The 21,433-nt window shown below is 41.8% G+C and overlaps 2 protein-coding genes across 3 annotated transcripts in view; both read right to left on the reverse strand.

The window, feature by feature from the left end:
• The window catches only part of LOC148427669 (ski oncogene-like), a 70,585-nt gene extending 60,630 nt beyond the window's left edge, over nucleotides 1-9,955 (reverse strand). Inside the window, exon 1 of the mRNA XM_088407420.1 lies at nucleotides 8,616-9,955. Coding sequence (XP_088263546.1) covers nucleotides 8,616-9,524 — 909 coding nt within the window. The 5' untranslated portion in view covers nucleotides 9,525-9,955. The remainder of the gene's footprint in view (nucleotides 1-8,615) is intronic.
• Nucleotides 9,956-13,318: 3,363 nt separating this feature from the next.
• Nucleotides 13,319-21,433, reverse strand: part of prkcz (protein kinase C, zeta) — a 54,995-nt gene continuing 46,880 nt past the window's right edge. For both annotated transcript variants that reach the window (XM_088407601.1, XM_088407602.1), the window contains one exon: nucleotides 13,319-16,911. In XM_088407601.1, coding sequence (XP_088263727.1) covers nucleotides 16,824-16,911 — 88 coding nt within the window. In that variant the 3' untranslated portion in view covers nucleotides 13,319-16,823. The remainder of the gene's footprint in view (nucleotides 16,912-21,433) is intronic.

The following is a 21,433-nucleotide window of genomic DNA, read 5'->3' on the forward strand; positions in this document are numbered from 1 at the left end:
GTGTCATGATCTACTCCAGTCTCCAGTTTTTCTTGACGTGTATTAAGTTATGAATTGTAAGTAGTTCCTTTTCCACAAAAACATTGTGTGGGCAACAAGTGCTACTTATTACTTTCATTCATTGACAGCGGCTGCAATTTCTGGCTGAGGAAGAATGGAAATTGAGGAAAGATTTGAATAGTAATCAAACCAATTCTCTCTACCCAACATTTCCCTTGCTGATGTGCAGTTTTTGGTGAAGGAGATTGATGAGTTGCGACTTTGGATCACACAACACAGGAAGCTCATGAACTCCAATGTCATGTTACTCACGGAAACATTGCTTCACAGTGAAATACCAGACAACGCTATCGAACAAGATGGACTCTGGTAAGGGCGGAGGACTGTGTAATATACCAAACTTGATTATACTACAGGACAAGTACCTATTTACGATTAGATTCTTGTTTGGTGTTTTAGGTTGTAAGTATTTTACAGTACAAATTCACTATTCAAGGTTATCCTACGTGAGGCAATAAGCTAGTAAGTTACATTTGCACTCTTGTAAGGTGGGTTGCACTTTTATTTTAATCATTTTAAGTTACTTGAGTCAATTTTGCATTTTATTTGTGTGTGTAATACACACCTTCTTAAGTTCTGTGTGCATATTTAAATATACTACATTCTCTTTGAGGTAAAGTAATGGGCTCATAAGGTTATTTGGAATCGGCATCAGAGCTTTTGCTAATTTCAAAGACTGAAAAAATAATCGAAAAATTAATCAATTACTGAAATAATCATTAATGACCGGAACAGATCATGTCAAAGTGAGAAAATGATTTGTTCTGGATGGTATTCATTGTGTGGGGGTTGGTATTGGGGTGTTTTGTTCTTTTCTGTTCTGGGCTTTTGTTGGGTTTTGATTTGTCTTTTCACGTTCTGGGTGGTTGGGGGTTGTTAGTGCTTAGTTAGTTCATGTTTCTGTTTTCCTTGTGTTAGTGTCTTGTCGATGTTGTTGCGTCCACCTATCCTTGTTAACCTGCTTGTTTGCCAATCAGCTGCCTGCTAAAATTGTGTCTTGCCCAGGTGTTCCTTGCTTTTGAGTCTATTTACTCTCCTGTTTCCTTTGACTTCTTGTCGCGTCATTGATGATGTTTCTGTAGCCTGTTGTTTCTGTCACTATGATCTAGTTTTGTTGATGTCCTGCCAGTTTTTCAGAGTGGTTTTTCCGAGTTCTTTGTGGTATATGATTCCTGGTTTTGGGGTATTCACTTTGGTTAGGTTTGTCGACTCCCTTTATTTTGCCCTCTCTCACCCTATTAAATGGTTATTTTTGAGCAAACAATGCTTCCTAGCTTCCCTGCGTTTGGTTCTAGCACCTACAGCAGGGGTGGGCAACTCCAGCCCTCGAGGGCCGGTGTCCTGCATGTTTTCCAGTTTTCTCTCCCTAACACACCTGATTTAAACCATTAGCTCATCAACAAGCTCTGCTGGAGCTTGAGAATAATCCTAATCATTTGAATCAGGTGTGTTTGATAGAGAAAACAGGAAAACATGCGGGACACCGGCCCCCGAGGCCTGGAATTGCCCACCCCTGACCTATGCTGAGATCTAACAGAATGTGTTTGGATCAGTCAAAATGTAGAACTTAATTAGAAAAAAAACTGAAAAAAACTGCCATATTTGAATTTGTGCTGCTATATTAACCCTGTGTTAGTCCTGTTGAGTGTTTGTACACCCCCTCTTCTTTTTTTTAGACGCTTGTAATTTCTGTATTGCAATTTTTGTCTCTCTTTCCAGATACTTTCATGACTGATTGAACCAGTTGGATGACTGACCCAATGAATATGTTTGTATTGCGGTGTGCAAACACCCCACATGACCGACCATGTTTGAAAACCCCACATGAGCAACTAAAAACCAATCAACAAGAGTTAAAATGTGACATTTTAAAAGTGTGAATTTTTGCTGTGTTGAAAATCGTTCCCCGGATAAACTGAATGAGCTGAATGTTTTGCATTTCAAAAATGTTTGATGTAAACGTGTGACGTCAAAAGTATTGTTGGGAATGCATAGAAAATTTCCGTGAGGTTTTTTTTTTCTGAGTAACTACATTTTCGGAACGAGAAAAATGGAAGTTACAATGTCATAAATTGTGAGAAAATGAAGTTGGAATGTTAAGATTCTGTCCAAAAATGTGGAAGAGTAGCATATTAAAGGTGTTTGATCAAATGTGTACGGCCTCACACAACAACAACCTGATTTTCCCTAATTATGAGCAAGAACTCATTGTTAGTCCAGTTTTGTGATTGCTGCCTGTGAAAGATGTATGCAACTTGATCTTTGTTTATGCTCGTTCATGGTGATTTACATTTAATTGAATTGACAGGAATTATACATAATTGCTTGATTGCGTCTCATCCTCTCTCATCCTTGTCCTATATGAGAATATGTTCAGACATTGTTGAGATTTCGTGGTAGAAAATGGCTTTACCGAGTTGAATAGTTGGAAGAGAAAGATATAGCCAGGCTTATGCGCCATGTGTGTTGATGAATATTTCAAAGACCAGCTCATTAAATAAACAAGCTGGACCTCAACGCCTACGGTAACCTACCATCAATATTGAATGCACACAAAAAATTGACAGTTGTTCACAAGCCAACAGACAATCCAGTCATCAAATTGCACCATCTGACTGAGCGAGAGCTTCTTCTTCACGCAACACCTGGAGGAGGTCACAGAGTTCTTCCCTCCGTGCTGCTTTTACAATAATCCCGATGAGACATGCTTAAGGTCCTCCAAAGATTTAAGAATAGACACTGTGAGCTGAATGTGCTTGTTAGGAGATAGCGATGAATATTCTGACAAGGATTTTACCCAGTGAGAGAAAAAAACTTTTTATTTCCCTGCGTGCTCTTTGCTCCTCAAATGCATGTGCTCTGTGCATTGCGTGCAGCACCTTCCAAGACAGCTCGCATGCATGGCTGCCAGTAACACTGCCTTCATGCATTACTTTATGGGAAGTGATTTACTGTATCCTCCATGTTGTTTGAGTAGATGTAAGGGGTGCTGTCCCTACTGTATATGATGTGGATTTTTTTCAATATACTACCGTATATGCCTTGTCAGGGAGCTTGTCCAAAAATGAACTAAAACTAGCCAGTTGTAGACATTGTACAGCCTGTTTGGGTCTTTTTCAAAATCAACTTTGTATGTATGTGTTTTACAAGAGCACTGTTGTCAGGTGTTTCAAAAAAGTAAAACATGTCCAGTGCTGTGACAATTCATTGGAAACCCATATTTAACAGTTATTGGGCAATAAACACACACACACAAAGCAAATAATTGAAGAGTCTTTAAACAATTGTTTGGTGATGAAATTACAGACTTTTTATTTAACTAAAATATTGACTATAATTTAATAGCATTTCTAGGAAACAAATCTAGTTGCCATGTGTTTGTTTAAAATAGTATTAAAACACACACACAAATAATTTTGTTATTGCATCTATTGTGTTTCATGAAGTAGAGTTACTTTTGTTGACATGCAAGAGCTATTAGCAAAAAGACAGAATGACCAATTGTCATTTTCAACAAATGGTTTATGTTCCTCAAGTTTTTGTATGGGCAAAGCTATGCATCACAACACCTGCATACGAAACTAGAAATTGAATCTAGGGGTTATTTACAAAATAGCTTTTGTGGTCGAATGTTTGCAGGGGAATAACGAATGTGCTTATGAAAATATGCAGACACGTGCATATATATTAATGAGGAAATCTGTGAGGACCTATACTGTATATAGTTTTTACTGGCTCTACTTTAATAATTATAACACAGGTAATTATGTTTAGGAAAACAATGCGTTTTACAGAATGTCTTCCCGTCATTGTGTAGTTTGACTGACATTAATTACTAAATAATATATGTATTTTTTTGTTTGTTTTGCACCATACCAGCCAGTGAACTTCTGTGAAAGAAGGCTTCTCCATTGAAATTGGGCTTGACAAGTAGTCAACTCTTCAATCATGTTTGACATACAGTATATGTCTGAATGTCAATGTAGCATTTTTTTTTTCCTGAGCAGTGTGGACTGGCAGTCCTCCACCACAAACACATACTGACAGTTTTGTCGCGCATGCGACTCACTTCTGAGGGCTAATTGAATTAGTGGATTCCTCCATTTCAAAGCAAAGAATGAAAACATTAAAATGTTACTATGTCCTTGGAAAAAAGAATAGGTGAAGGGAAAGAAAATAAGGTATCTATTCTATATTCCTGCTAATTCAGCAGTTGCATCGGACATTTGCAACTGTCACATTTGCTGATCTGCGGCGAAAGGAGGATGGAAATATTCCCCGAGTAGCCATTGAAATGCACAGCCACCAGCTGTTGTCCTGTCCAGTGCGTGGACATGGCTGGCTGTCAGCAGGCTTAGCCAACACTGTGCCTCGCATATGAAATAGGACATGGACTGCTTTCCCCTCTGGGAGTTCACTTCCTCTGAGCTCCCAGTAGCACCACTGCCCCACCTCACCCCTGGAACAAGCGGCCCCTTAAATAGAGGCCAAACAAAATATCCAAAGGAGCAGTAAAGGACTCTGAGTGCCTTGGCGCTAAGACTAAAAGAGACAGAATCTTAACATAGAAGATACCGGATAAATATCGCTATTTTATTTACGTGCCTGGGTATATACTTTCAAACCAAATCGGGACACAAATTGTAACTTTTGCTCATCTTCCATTGTGAACAAACTGAGGGACGGGCTCGAGCACACCAAACGGGGCAAAATGCAACAAAATCAACTTGATTTGGTTTTTTGCATTTTTTTTAAACAAAGACTGATTTAACATGCTCATTTTCAAATCAATCAAATCCCAACCACAGAGTTGTTGATGGATGTGACATGTATGTATATAAGCTATCAACAATACTCAGTTTACCTCAGACTGTTGGGTCCCCCAGACTCGCAATACTAAAAAGTTATGGGTCCCAATAGAAATTTTTGGAGTCTGAAAAAGGGGAAAGTAAGTCTAAGGTTCAAACTGCATTTACAAGAAGTGAGCAAAACCCAACAACAGATGTTAACAAATGTCAAAGTACAACGTATTAAAATAATAGGATGAACTTACATGGAGCATTTGTAATCATCTTCTTTAAATCGCAACCACATATAACTTTCCATTTTGTTAGAAAGGTTACTTTGAGTGTTTGTTAGCTCCAACGTGTTTAATTTAATTCACTTACTGCGAGTTTACAGCACGCGACAAGACAAGGACGTGCGTTTGAATGTCCTCCATTGTGATTGTGTCATGCGTGTTGGCTTGACTTTCCTGATGGGATACATGGTGATGCCTTTGCCTCTGACATACCGCGGAGGTGAACAGCAAAAAAACAAAAAAAGAAAAAGCACGGAAGCCAACAGGCACCGTGTCGATTTCTTTTTCATTTAAATATTGATAAAGTGACGTTTTATATCAATTTAAATTGTAGTAAATGAAAATCCCTTATCTTATGTGAAGCAATGTATTAGTTCCTTCAGTTACGGTATGATTTTTTATCCATTCGTATTGTAAACATTCTCAAAATATCCAACTCAAGCAACTAGCAGTAGCAGTGGTATGCCTGTAGGGGTTGGGAAAGGACACACCACAAACCATTTGCAATTAAAAAACGAAAATTTTGGATTAGGACAAGTGGACTTTAAAGCTATGTTTTTGGTTGGCAGGAATTGTCCATATATTGTTTCGAAAGTACTGTCAGGAAAGTTATGCGCCTCTTACTTTTAATGGTTACACTAAAGTGCCTTATCAGAACCGGGTTTTCATTGACGGTTTGCGGTGGGGGTACCCCAAGAAAAGATTCAAACTATGGTCAAAGTGGTCTCCCATTCAGTCGGGCACAGTTTAGGAACACTCTGCTCTCTGATACTGTATCAGTATTTCTATAAGAAGAACACAAGCCTCAAAATCTTTCCGAAAGTTAAGCCACAAAAGTCATATTTCGTTATGGCGCGACTTCTGCATGCGTGTCTGAGTCGGAAGGAAGCTCTTGGAGGAGTGTCTGCGGGGGGGGGGGGGGGGTGCGGCAATATCATTTCCTGTATGTCTGCATCCGAGACTGCTGCTAACACTGCTGTAACAGACTCATTAATATTCACATAGGCTGTACAGTTCCGCTGCTGACAGCACACAGATGACAGCGTTCCTCTGGAGCTAAAAAGGCATAAGGCAGCATAGTCTGGCACTTTCTGCTCGCATGCTCCAAGAACATTTTCAAAGTGCCTCATCTTTTCTCAAAAGTGCTGACAAAGGGGAGCTCTGTTGCCGTAAGTTTAGTAATTTTCCTCAGCTCCTACCCAGCATGTATTCCCTCATTAGCGTTTCTTGAAACAGGATACCAGGGGGAGGGGGAATAAGGGAGTCAGATTAAAAAGCAAATGAGACTTTGGCATAACACTTGAGTGCCCCGCGGGCTCTTCAATCAAAATAGAAGAGGCCCGAGAAAGTGGGCTCCTTGAGGTGTGCCCTCCCGAGCTTGAATGAACGTGTGTGCCAAGAGTGGGCATTTACGATGAATGCAATGCCAGGACTTTGGCACTCTCCGAGACATCAAGGCTCTCTCGGATTTCCCTTTTCATTTGCATGTTCTTCCGAGAGAATCCTCTGTGCGGGACAAGCGACGAGATGCTTACAATCGCTTTGCTTCTTAGGTCTTATCAAGTGTTTTGCCCTACGAGTCCATGCTGACGGCAGACAGGGGTAAAAAGTAGGTACGAGAGGGGGAGCACCAGTGTGTGTGTCAGAGGTGGGCCGCTGGCCTGGGGTAGGTGGATGTTCGGGGGAGGGGTGGGCCCAATGTTTGCTGAATGCTCCTCTTTGTTGGGATCATATTATGTTTCCACCACAATACTTCTAAACCTTGCTTCATCAACCCCATTCATGTGTAACAGTTCATGCAAATGACATCACTAGTCTTTTTTCCTAGAGGGGGGGTGGGGGTGGGAATCTTTCATCAATCTCCTACACAAACTTCCCTCTTTGTCTCCAAACCTGAAAACTCCAACGTAACTCCTCATTATAACACGCTCATACAGTTTTACATGGCTGTCAGTTTGCTCATGCTTGCCTACAAGTAACCAGGCCTAACTAAACCCCCCCCCCCTCCTTTGTGTGAAAAAAAAATCATAACTACCTCCACATTTTCAGTTAAAAAAAAAAAAAAAAGAATCACTGCTACAAGAATCCGCATAGCGCAGTTTTAATAATTTACAAAACATGCCAAGCCGTTAGGGGGCAGTAGTATCGCCAAATTCTGAATTCTGATTTCCAAATTCACCAGAGTTGCTGTCGTTGGCAGGATATAGAGCAGAGTGATGACATAAATCGTCGGTTTATGCTTGCTACACACAAATGCGGGTCCGGAGGATTTGGCAAATCTCCACTTTGACCGGAGTGCTTCAGACCTTTGTGTTTGATAAAAAAATAATGAATAAAAAATGCCTGTGCACATATTATAGGGATAGGGAAAACCGAAGACATTTACCACCTGTTTGCAGGAACCCCAGAATGTGTTTTTAAAGACATTAATTATACATGTAAGCTAATGAAAATATCAAAGCAATTACTGACAAAAAACGACTGCTGGAAATAATTAAATAAGTAAAGCATCCCTTTCACATTTCTCATCAATACTGTAAATTAGAAGAACGGTACAAAACTAATCCAAAACCCAAAGGGCCACTTCTTTCAATTATGCCATGAATTTTGTGGAGAACATTTTACTCTAAAAAGACCACATTTGGTCCCAGCCTAAATAGTGCAAAATTCATACTTGGGAAGTGGTAAAATATGAAGAATAAATCCATGTGTATATTTTACTCTGCTTAAACTGGAATTTACTGTGTACTGTATGTGCCGTCACCAAAACATTTCATACATGAAACGCAAGATTGATGCAGAATTGGCTGATTTTGCCAATATAGTCAGAACAACTGCCGATAGTGACAATTAAACAATCAGCCACGATACAAACCAAAGCTACCATAGAATATAGACATTCAAGTCTCCCATTGGCATAGAAAAAGATGTAATTTCATCGAGCATTCATTTGGTCTCAAATAAATGTTTACACAGTCCCCGTGAGACATTTGTTGGTAAATGGGATTGTATTTACAGTAAGGCCCAATAAAAGTTAGGCTGGAAGGTGTTTTCCCTGTAAATAATGGCTTTATTGCCACCAGAGGTGATTTAGTGTCATCATTGTATAGGGCATAATTAGTAATAACATGCAAATGATGACCAAATTGTCATAAGAATACATACTCACACACAACTTCTGACCAGTACATTAGTAAGACTAAACCGAAGAGTCACAGTTGGGTGTTGTTGGATGAAAAGCACGACCCACTCATCCATTTTCTGTAGCCTGTCATAATTTCGTTAAAATGCGCCGATGCTGACGCGACGTGCCAAAAAAAGGACACCATCAACTGTGTCACTCTCTCCATTAAATAAAGGATGAGCTCCATTAAAGTTGCAATTAAAGGCGCACAGACACCTCATTCAAACAGAGCAGAACTTGGTGCGCGTGCCCTTGCGTGCTGATGACGCATGAAGAAGCTCTCCAACTCACCCTGGACGACGCTTTCCTCTTGTACTTGTTGGCGAAATCAAACTTCTCCTTGATTTCGTCCAGGAGCTGCTCCAGACGACTCTTCTCCTCCTTGCCCGTGTAATCCTGGCCCAGGAGGACGTAGGCCCTCCAGTTGGCCGAGTCGAAGCCCCAGTGGCAAGTCCTGTTCTCTTGCGCCTTGTGGCTGTGCACCACGAACTTGTGCGTGGGGTACATGAGTCTGCAGTCCATGCACTGGATGCACGCTGCGTTGGGACTGGTGTACAGCTCGGGAACGAACAATCCCTTGCACTTGCCGAAGCACTCGTGGTAGACTTTGAAGCTGCTCTCTGTCAGCTCCAGCTCCAGCGCTCCTCCGCCGCTCGCCTCCTTCTTGCAGCGAGGAGGGTACGCGCCCCCGTAGATGAGCGCGTTGCACAGCCGCTCGGCGTCCGTCTTGGTGATGAGGCCGCAGGAGGGCGCCGAGAAGGGCAGGATCCCCATGACTTTGAGAATCTCCAGCTGGTCGGCGGTGCAGCGGGAGCAGTAGATGTGCAGCTCGTCGCACACCGAGTTGATCTGCTGCAGGCTGAAGTCCCGCAGCACCGTGTTGAGGATCTGCGGGAGGCACAGCCGCTTCTCCCCTCCGACCACGAAGCACGAGATGGTCTCTCCCTCCAGGACAGTCTCGCACCTCTCAGTGGAACGATCCGACGGGATGAAGAGCGGTCCGGGCATCACTGGCGGCGGCAGATGCTGCAGGACGGGCTCGGGCTCCTTGCCGTCCTTCTTGAAGAGAAGCTCATGTTGCCAGCGGGCAGAGAAGGCGGCCGGACCCCCGAGAGAGCTCATAGAGCTGAGGTGAAACTGCTTGAGAGTTTGTTGCAGTCCCGGATGAGGCTGGAAGCTTTGCCGACTTACAGTCTCCATGTTCCCCCCGAAACTTTACCAGCGAACGCCCCTCTCGTCTTCGACCCAGTAGCTCGAGCGTCTGACCGTCGTGCCTGAAACCGATAAATCCACCGCGTCCGAGAATTGGCGAAAACTTTCGAGCACTTCATCAAACATTGAGTTTGGCAGGAAAGAGAAAACAAAAACAAAGTCTCCGTGGATGACTTCGCGCTTGTATTCCCGTGACGAGTGAAGGAAAACCAACCAGTCGGTCGCTCCCTGAAGCTGTGTCGGGTAGAACAGGGGGCTGGCTTTCCGAGCTCCAAAAAAACACACAAAAAGTTGGCTGCGTCCAATTCCGAAGGATAGATGGTGAAAACAAATTAAAAGCCGAAGTGGATATTAGCTTGATTCAAATTCTACTTGAGCGGCTCTTTCCGCTCTCGAGGAGCGCTCTGTCGGCCCCCGCAGTTCACTGTGACTGTATGGAGATGAGGCCCCCCCCGCCTCTCTCTCTCTCTCTCTCTCTCTCTCTCTCTCTCTCTCTCTCTCTCTCTCTCTCTCTCTCTCAGTCTGCGTCTCTCGGTCACACGCACGCGCTCCTCTCCCCTCCGCGTTTGTGTGTCTGGCTCAGTCATTGAATCCCAGCCAGGAATGTGAGTGACTCTGCAGGCTCGGCTGTTCCAGGGACAAGCCGCCACCCCCTCGCTGCTGGCTTGCACACAGGCAGAGAGCGGAAATCTATCTATCTATCTATCTATCTATCTATCTATCTATCTATCTATCTATCTATCTATCTATCTATCTATCTATCTATCTATCTGTCTGTCTGTCTGTCTGTCTGTCTGTCTGTCTGTCTGTCTGTCTGTCTGTCTGTCGGTCGGTCGGTCGGTCGGTCGGTCGGTCGGTCCGTCCGTGGAATAATTTAAAACTCCACCTGACGATGTCAGTAATTGAGAAAAGCACCAAATAGGCAACTGCGAGTGCATTTCTTTAGAAATACTGTACATACCTGTACGTATTCCATTTTAATATATTATTCATGCTTTTTTTTGACCAGACACCAGGAGATATAAAATATCATAACAGTCTTCAGTTATGTTGCTGAGGTGCCTTTGAGCAAAATTCATGTTTGTGATCCACCCATCTATTTTCTACAGCCGCTAATCCTCACAAGGGTCGCAGGCTTGCTGGTGCCAATCCCAGCTGACTTTGGGCAGTAGGCAGCGGACACCCTGAAGTAGTTGCCAGCCAAATGCAGGCCACATAGAGACCAACAACCATTCACGCACCCAATCACACCTAAGACTATTTTGGATGTTCAATACACCTGCCATGTGTGTGGTTTTTTGTTGTTGTTGTATTATTATTATTTTTTTTTTTACAAATTTCCTCAAATTCCAATTCATACACCCGTGCATAATTGTCTCAACTTGTAGAACAACACCTTGAAGGACACAATAAAGTATTCATAGGCTTCTATGCCAATTTTAAAATGATTTGGAAACAACGAAATTAAGTTTTAGTTCTTTATTTCTCAACTGCACCTCACAGCTTTGAATTTGTCTCTCTTAATGATTTTGTTATGGTCTGAGTAAGTGATGTGTTTTTCTTTTCCTCGCAACGTACAAATGAGGCTGACCACATTATTATGATACATCCGCATGACTAGTCAAAGAGGACTTTTGAGTTTGGAGTCCTTACTTCCACCCAGTTTCTCTGTGAATGTTAATACAAGAAGTGTCAGAGAGAAAGTTGGTGGTGACTAACCAAATGCAAGTGACTCAACGTGACATGTTCAACTTCAAGGAAAGTACAGGACTGTAGTTGACTGCTCTGGTGGCGCCCCCCAGCCAGACGCCGCAGCCACTGCAACCCGAGGCGTGCTACTGAACACTAAACGTCATAAAACGTCAACGGCAAATACAGGATAGTTTGAAACCATTATGAACCTCAATATGCAGTTAAAATGTAACTGCTTATGTAATAAAAAAAAAAACTTCATTTAATTAACTCGACTGACTTTTTTTTTGCACGTCCTTTAATGCACAGGTGGATTATCTAAGACCGTCACTGTTATGAAAGTAAAAATTCTATTGTCAAAAGGAGCATTGCATTCAAAAGAATAATAAACTAAGAAACTGTGAAAGCAAAGACAAATCGCTTCTCAAAGAAGACTAGTTCTGTAAAGTGTCACACAAAAATCGTCAATGAAGTAATTAGTTCGTCCTCCAATGTTTGACTGAGGGAATGTTCAACATCCATCCATCCATCCATCTTCTTAACCGCTTGTCCTGGCAAAGGTCACGGGCGTGCTGGTGCCTATCCCAGCTGACTTTGACTTCTTTTCATCTTAAGTACAACAACACCATCCCCTGCTCAAAGTTCCCAAAGGGGGAACGAGAAACTCCAAAACTCTTCGGGAAAGTTTGGAAAAATCAGAAACCTTCAGAAGGGACCACAGGTGGGAGGAGCCCCCTTCCAGGCTCAACAGGTTGATGTGGATGCCGCGTGTACCAAATACAAACAAATACAGATAGATAAACACATTGTAGGCAGGAAATGTCCAGTGCAAAGATGTCTTGACAGCAGGCGAGGCCATTGGGCAGGACCCTCCCCACAGTCCGGCCAGGTGGTCCATCCCAACAGAAAAAATGTGGTTAATCTCATAACCCGCGATGGTCGATCAGCGCAGGGCCGGATGGGGGTATTTAAATCATCTCTAAATACATTGTATTTTTTAATTCGCTCAACAACAATATTCGGCTTCTATTTAGTAGGAAATTATTTATAACGACTTCAACATGATCGGAACCCGCGAGCGAAAAGCCACTTTCAATGCTCATACAATCACCAGATTGGAGACGCTCAAACTCCGTTGCACTCACGTTCGCGCCCGTGTGGCATTCGTGCGTCACACAAGTTAGCAAAACGTAACAAGACAAATCTCAATGAGGACGGGGGGGGCGAATTTCCTCCATCGTTTGTTATTGTGTGCTGTGCGTACACATGATTGTTTAAAAAACAGAAACACTTTTTGTTGGGACAAAACATCTGACAGGCTACCTTACCATACAAGTTTCCGTGTGCGCGCGTGTGTATTTTTAAACGTTTAGTGTTGTTAGTGGGCATCTGACATGACTTCAGCTCTGCACATCTCCATGGCAGCAGAACACCAAACATCACATGGGATGAATGACATCAGGTTTCTTTCCTGGCGCTGGTTGTCTTTTTCTCAGAGCAGCACTATGTTCCACAGGACCCGCTCAACGGTTTCACCGTAAAGCTCTAAAAACAGAAATCAACTATTCAGTTCCTTCTGGAATACCGAGCTCGTACAGCCTTGCTGCCAAAAAAATGTGGCCCCGGAGTCCGGTTTTGGTAGTAACCCTGTTTGTCCGTGATTTTGTCATATTTCCTCTTTGTGTGTGTTTGAGTCCTCAAAGAAGAAAAAACGTACGATATTTTCGTTGCATCTGATTGCATCTTTGCCATTTCGCTATACACGGAGAGCAAATCATATGAAAAGAGTGCCATAACTATACGTGATACATTTTTATATTTACTCAATTTAAAGATCATATTTTCAAGATGCATCATCCGGAGCAGCCGTCTCAATTTTATTGTATACCTTTCACCCAATCACGCAAACTTCATTGACTACAATTCAAAAGCATTTTAATTTATGAATTTATTTTCATTTAACACATCCTCAAAGAACTCACAAGTATTAGTCGTACAAACGGGGCTGTGTGTGTGCGCTCGCGTGTGTGAGTGTGTACATTCTAAGCATAGGAAGTACCAGAGATGACCAAGTACGAACGAGTCTGAGGTTCACAGAAAACCAATATTGTTTTTAATTATGACACATATTTACATAAGACGCTGAGAAGAAAAATAACAATCAGACCAGCATTGAATAGAAAAAAAAAAATCAGAACTGTACAGTAGTTCATCATTATTATTATGGTCTTAAATGAAATCTAAGTACAGTGTTCTTCTATTGGTACTGCTGGCCCTTACTGATATTTCAGTGATTCAAATGTCCATTGTGAACCAACATTGGTTCCTCGTGGGCGCAAACACTAAAAGAGCTGGTAGCTGAGGAGAAGATTGCTGAAATGTGGAGGGGATTTGCAAGTGTGTGTGTGCGCGTGTATTGTCTTTATATTCATTCATTATCACTTCCCGTGTTATCTTCCTCTCTGCATGTCCAGGCCTTAAGCTAAATAAGAACCTTTGACTCTGGATCCGCTAATTAATCCCATCATATAGTTAATAAAATAATCAAGGATCAGATTTCATTAAATAATTCGCTTCCAATTGAGAAATTAAGTGCTTGATTTTTGAGAGATTTAAGAGGTCCGGGGGGGCTGAAATGAGAACATGTTGATAAGGAGTGGGCAAAACGTTCATGCACTTTTGATTAAAATAGACAGATCAATTCCCAGATGAGGTTGGAAAAAAATGTTTCAAAATAAACTTGTAAAACAGCATATGAAAAATTAAATAATCGAATCATTTTTTTACATATTACAATACACCGATACCATTTAATAAAATAAATTATTGCAAAATAAATTATGAGAATAAACGCAGTCACTGAATTGTTTTTTTTTAAAGCAAGAAAAACATCCTTATAATACAGTGCTTCTCAATTATATTTTACCATATTAAGCCCCCCTTAGGAAAGAGCAAGCTTTTCATGCCCTACCCACTCAATGCGCTGACTATACAGTAAATCAATTATTTATAAAAATTGTATAGGTTTACCTAGACCTGTGTCCTTTTTAACATTAACAAAAGTAAAAAGCAATATAAATCAACTTTCAACAATGGTTAATAATTTTTTTTACAGCGTTTACTGGTTACAGCTTAGCCTAAAACTGAAAAAACAAACAAACAAACAAGTGCATCAGAGTGCCTGAACCTTAAAAAAAAAGGATGAAATTCTCATTTTATTGTAATTACACTTCACATGACAAAAACAAAGCCTTTTCCCGGGGAAAGGGGGCACCCCACTATTTGAGAAGCACTGTTATAATGTAAGTGTGGTGTGCTGCATTTGGCCAGTGGAAAATAAGTTCCCCACCACTAATTTAGGTGGCCATAAACGGTACTAATATTGAGTGATGTTTTAAAGCCTGTATTCATCTAACTACAACAAAATGTAGCGATAAACAAACGACCATTTTACAATTTGCAGTTTAAACCATTGATTCGTAACTGGTGGGTCACAGATCCATCGAGGTTGGAAAAACAGGGCTTCTCGGTTTGAACGGCGTGCAGTCAGCTAGTTTGCGCAGCGGTGTACCACTATGCTATCCCGCAACTCACTCACTTAGCACCTAAAATGGTGTTCGTTTGATTATTTTATGTTTGCGGTGCTTTTGTTTTTTCCTCACAAATAATTACTATTGGGTGCTTTAGTTAATTAGACTGATGCATTCTGAGTTATGTTCAAATGCAAATTACATCGCTGCTGTTGGGATGGAGGTTGGCCGAAACCCAAAAAAAAAAAAAAAAAAAACAGGATAGAAATGGAAAATTGTTTTTGATTGAAAAAATAGGAATCCATCCAATCATTTCCCTTTGCAATATCTAAGATATTTATCCAGTCGTCTTTCGTTCTAGAGATATAGCTCAGTATTGAGGACTTCATTATTTGTGGAGACATGCACACACAACGTTGGCCATGTCTTTTATTTTGAAAGGCGTCCACTGCAAACGCTCTAACAGAGGGTCTGGTTTTACATGTATTCATTCGTAACTGGATTTTTTTGGCATGGTACAGAGGCTTCCCCAGACCCAAATGGAACAAAGTAAGGATGGGATGGGAAGCGAAACCATCTTCAGTCTCTAGTTTACTCTGTAAACAAACACAGTGCAGCTCAGCTTCTGGCTGAGACAAACTCATTTGATTTTATTTGTGAATGCGAATAGCAGCACATTAAAAAAACAAAAAACAAGTACTTCTCTTCTGAGCTCATCAGACGGAGCACAAGCAGGTGTGTTTACGGCGCAATCATTACGAGTGATCCAATTTTAACAGTTGCAATTAATAAAAAGCAAACTATGTACTACTTTTCCAGGAAAAAAAAGTGCTGGGAAGTGAAATTTTGACATTTAATTTGATTTTATTCTTTTTTTTTTTTTTTTATACATGCAATTGCCATGTTCCCGATCACTTTCTTGGTGTGCTCTGAAGTGCCCAATGAAAAAATGAATACAATAGAAAAATAAAACAATTTAAATTGATGTTTTCAGTGGCTACAATTTAATTATACATTTTATTCATTGTTCGCCGCGGCTTTACAACAGTAAGTGAAAGTGAGTCTCAGGGTGATAACGTTTGAGAAGCACTGGTCTGAACAACGCTGCCTCAGCAACAACATGTTTGTGACAGTATTCAGATCTGTTCGTCAGATCTCATAACCCTGCAATGAAATGTGCAAACCAGGAAAACCTCCGTTTACTTTAATCAATGCTGGTGGCTTCCGTTTTGGAGACAATTCCAATGTCGAGTATGGCAACAGTGCGCCTGTGCTTCGGAATTTATTGATTCTACAACAAAACAATCTCCTCATCCTACTGTGCTCTGAAAAGAACCTGGCACGGTACAGACTACTGTATTCTACTATTTTAAGTGGGTAAAGGAAGATAAGTGCAATCAGAAAAAGTGACACTGGAATTTTTTTAATTTGCGAGGCACTTCTTAAATAAAACCCCAAAAAGCACAATTCAAGAGTAATTTCTTGTTAGGAGTGAAACAGGGCCACTCACACCAGTAAAAAGGCATCGTCAAATTTGGAATGAATACCTACGTGATCGTACACAATAACTTATACTGTCATTCATTCATTGTACATTCTTATTTTAGGTGAATCCCCTGCCCTGCCCCCTCGAACTGAGATAAAAAAAAAAAAAAACAAGAGAAAACACCGACAAATGACCAAGAAAGTGTATGTAAAATGTTCAAGTCCTTCACAGAAGCTGTGGTTCGTCCAGAAATGTGCCACAGAATAAAAGGGTGTCAGGCACAGAACGAGCCAGCTCTCAAAGAACCGGACGCCACAGTGGACAATCTGGGGCTTGCGGAGAATCAAAGGGACAGAAGAAACAAAAATGTGGAAACAATATTACCGGAGGGAATGTTGTTGGAGTGGAGTGAGTTGTTCTTGCAAGAACAAGTTCAGGAATCTGCTATTCCGGTAGCGCGGGAAGGAACGGCTCCCATTTTAACGTTTGTTTTACTGACGAGGTCCGGCGTTGGTCCTCTAGATCTCGGGGTTCCTTGACGGAGGCTTTTGGCTGAGAGGATGGGACACCTCGTCGACTTCACACAGACTCCTCAGTTGAAAGGAGCAGCGGGTTGATGTATTCAAATCCCTCAAACTCCGACTGGTCTATTCTCTTGATGACGCTCCTGAAGAGGAGGAGGAGGAGGAGGAGGAGGAGGAGGAGGAGGAAGAGAAGGCATTAAAACCAGCTTCTGCATTGTGACAACAACTAATGTGAACATATGAGTAGGAAACAGCTAGCAGAAGATGCCGTTGCTCATTTGTCACAGCGCTGCAGCTCTGCTTACATTTGGACTTTGACGTGATAGGGTTTCGATCTGACGCTATTCTCATCATTGTTAACGGCTCACTCAAAGACACGCTTTCAGAAATGGACAGATAAACGAGTGGTTATTTAGGCCTAGGTACATCAATCGGACGTCAGCCAAATGTGACTGATGCCTACCCCCTGCGGCGTCAGCCCAACTCTAAATATGCCGCGCTGAAAAAAAGACGTAGATTCTACTGCAGACAGACAGACAAGACAAGACAGCCACGCTGAATATTAACTCTTTCAGTGCCGAGCGTTATCGGAAAAGGCCCCCCCAGAGCGCCGGCCGATTTTTACTCATCTTTTAAGGCCGACAGAATATTGTGTGCCATGTCTAAGAAAATTGGGTGGTATCATGTGAAAGACTCAATTCCATTCCTTACTTAAGAATTACACGAATGCAACCAATTAATTTTGTATCTCGAAGTACCACTGTACTTTCACTGGGTTTCCTCAATCATGACTTGGCAGCTGTGTGGCTGAAAGTCTGTTTCATTATAGGTTTTGGCATCGTGTGAAAATCAAAAATCTACGCAGAGCTGCACCCATCGAAAAATATCAAAACAAATTACTTGTAGGATATTTATTCATTAAAATCTAAGCTTCTGTGCAGACTGAAAATGCTTTTGTATTTTGGGCGCAGTGCTTTTTTTTCTAAATGAGTCTATGACTCCCTCTTTTAAAGAAAAAGAAGTTTTTGTGGGGATCTGCAGCTGCTGTTGCGATGGCAACATGCAAAAGAAAACATTTGATTTGTGTTGGGTTTTCCATAGGCTTCCTGTCCAAGTTTAGCTCGACAGTTTTTAGTGATCATGGGGGGAAACCCCAATGTGTGTGTGTGTGAGACAACCCTGTGAAATGTAATTCGTTCAAACATGATGCCAAACAAAAGAGTGTGAATGTTCAGAACAATCTGTTCTTTTTACTTCCCAAGTCTGTTTCACCCAGTCGCAAAAACAATTACAGGTTAATTGAGCTGGAACCCTGTAACCGGTGGATTCAGAGTGGCTGGGTAAATAGAACATATCCTAGCAACGTTGCTTGCTTTGTTTTTATACCTCAAAGTATGTGTATGCACATGAGTGCACATACATTTTTTTGTGGGCTACTCAGATAGTACCAGGACAAGGGATTTGGTACGATACCTTTCTTTCATTAAAACAGTCTTCCTCAAAGTCTTTCTCATAAGCGGCGCACCCTATGTGTGTGCAGCCAGCCTGCATCCTCAAAGTCCAGTTACGGTTAGCAAAGTTTATTAGGGGACCAGGTTAATTAGACCAAGGCCTGCAGTTTGTCTCGCCACCTAGCAAAAGGGCGATTAGCCGCTGATTCTCAACTAGCTTGCATACCTGTCAAGTTTTCACGTTTTCAGGATAGTTTGCACAGGTGGAAACACTTTTTCAAACATGTACGCCGTACCTCGCAATCTGTTGAGCCCGTGAGCATGCATTTTCCTATATACCCAGGTGTAACCCTGGTTAAGATAGTGCTCACAAAGTAAAAGTTGATTAATAAAATATGTGCGAAGGAAATGCATTGGATGTAAATATTACACCGATCAGTATAACTTTAAAAGACTAAAACCTTGCGAATTAATTTGTTATTATTACTTTTGTATTCATTTAAAATGATTGAAGTATTAATCTGAACTCTTGTTTTGAAAGACTTGTAGCGAGGTAATGGCAGTGACACGTGACCACAGTTGCGCAATTGGATATTTCCTTCTGAATCTCGACAAGCATCTGTTAAAGCATGGAGAGAAAAATTGCTGCAACCTACAGTAATTCTCCAAATTTAAGACGCACCTGTGTATAAGTTGCACTATTAAGTTGTCGTTTTTAAGATGCACCCACACATTTGGCCTTTATTTTTGGGGAAAAAAGGTCATCTTATATTTGGGAGATTTGGCTTTTTTTTTTGGTGCCACAAAGAAAATTTTTGTGTATTTTTCGACCTGTTCTTACCACGCTATTAAGTTTTGTTATACAACAAAGATCACTGTTAAGATGGTAAAATTAGAAGAGGAAGAAATTGCTCATGTGCTGCATGCCATGATTTGTGTTTATGTAAGAGTATATACAGATATGTAAGGGCGAATCACAACTTTCACGAGAAGCTTGTTTGTAAGCGAAAACTTTAAGAGAATTGATGCCGTTATAATGTAAACAACGGTCTTGCAGCCCTTAACCTCTGGACTTAGAATCGCCCCCCCCTGGAAAAAAGTAATGTTGGTTGCTCTACTAAAACCTTTTCTCTTGTTTCTCCAACTCCTATCTGCCCGTTCCACAGTCAAGGCAATCTTCTGATCCAGTGGAAAGTGGATTCTCATTGCCAAACTTCACAATATTGACCGTGGCTTCACACCATCATAACGCAGTGTTGAACCAGTAATTGGATCCTGGACTTCCTCATACAAAGGCAGCTGAGAGTCTGAGCGGGGAGCCACATAGCGAGCATCCTCTTGGGCACACGTGCTTAGGTTTCCTCCTGAGCCCCTTGTTGGTCACACATCCAATAGTGCACAGACAGATTTAACAACAACATTAGTAAATCATCGAGCTCGCTCATGTCAGTCAAGTTGTGGCTTTCACCAAAAAAGTGAAACCGGTGGGACGATGGACATTACGATATGACGGAACACGGTTAAGAAGCGGATTGACTTGACTCATTGGTTCAGGTTTGTTCAAGCTTCAACAATAGCCACCAAGGCCAGCGAAGAAACATGCTTCCCTGGGCTGTGGCAATGGCTTCTATTTTCAAAGACGCGAGGCTGGCACGGAAAGTCGAAATGCCTCTCTCCCCCTTTCTCCTCACCGCGGCATTCTGGCAAGAGCCCCCAGCAATCCGAGCTTTTAATGTGGCAATGTAAATCTCTAACATGGAGAGTTTACCCTCCTCTCTCCTGACAGTGCTTCACGTTTCTTTCTTCTTGTGCCAAGCCCATCAGGAGTGAGAGGGATGGGAGACTGGCGAGCTTTTTGCCCCCCTCCCCCTCAGAGCGGGAGCGGGCGACATCAGCCTCTCTCCCTGGTAACAGAGGAAAGAGACGGGGATGGGGAGATAAAGTGCGGGAGGCAGCGAAGAGCCAAGCGCCTTCGTTTGAAGTGCCTTACTGTTTGATGCAAGGTTGATATCTCCACTATTTGAACTGGCAGAGTGCTCTCCACCCCCCGCTGTTCATTTCCCCTCAATGGAGCCCCCCCTCGACAGCCACCCCTCTCTCCCCCAAAAGTCTGCCATGGACCACTGTCGTCTCATTCTGTCACATGTGAGTTTGGACCGCCCTTGCCAGCAGCCTCGTTGCAGTCGGCTTAATGAGCTGAAAGGCTCTTAGAGCCTCAGGCTGATTTGAAGAGGTACGTCACATCCGCAGCCGGCCTGTGCGTGTTCAAAAGGTGAGGGAGTAAAAGGCATCTGTCACAGTTCACAGCATGATAGGTTTTTAATAAGGCTCCAGTTAACGCCGACAGATCCACTTGCTCCATGTTGTCATCTTGCTGCTTACTGTTAAGGGTAAAGGTCTGAAGCAACATACAGTCGTGGGAAATAAAATCCTCAGCAGGTCACCTGACATTTCATCCAGCCGCCATTTTGCAATAATTATTAAAGGTGTGCAAAACAATGGTAATGACATCCATAGTATTAGCAAGTCGCAAGATTCGAGATTATCGTTCGTTACGATTCAGAATCAATAAAAAGCGTTCCAAAGCCCATTTTCTCAATTGAAAAAAATAAAACAAGCTCGCTTCCTCTCGGCTTCCATATGCGCTACCATGGAAGAAACAAAATCACGCACACTAACAGCGCGCTGCGAAGGCCAAAATAAAATAAACACACCGAATAACACATGGACATCAATGCAATGGCCATCACACGCTTATATTTGGAAGTTAGCGCTCGCAGCGGTGGTTGCTAGCAGCTAGCTTGACTCCTCACAACTCAATTTTTATTCTTGTCACATCACAACCATCAACTACACACCACCGTTAAAATGTCATATCAAATCACTGATTAAGGACCTAAGAAACAGCTACAGAAATACACTGTCGTTGTAAAATGATGACAGCACAAGGCTTATAGTCCAGTGCGGCTCATCTGTGCGAATCTGTTCGAGGTGTCAATGTATGGAACAACTATCAAATAGAATTGAAAATATGTGAATCAATGGCTGTGCTCAAAAAGAGTTAAAACAATATATTATTAAAAAAAATATATATGTCTAATTTTAAGAAGAGAATGTGTACAATTTTGGGTAGGTTTGTGATGTGTACATTTTGTATACAGTACACAGTATATGCAATTTTATTTATCTATTTATGATTGTATATGAATAATGT

The sequence above is a fragment of the Hippichthys cyanospilos genome, chromosome 2 (assembly GCF_059441005.1).
Source record: "Hippichthys cyanospilos isolate Australia breed blue-spotted pipefish chromosome 2, RoL_Hcya_1.0, whole genome shotgun sequence".
NCBI classification, from domain to species: Eukaryota; Metazoa; Chordata; class Actinopteri; order Syngnathiformes; family Syngnathidae; genus Hippichthys; species Hippichthys cyanospilos.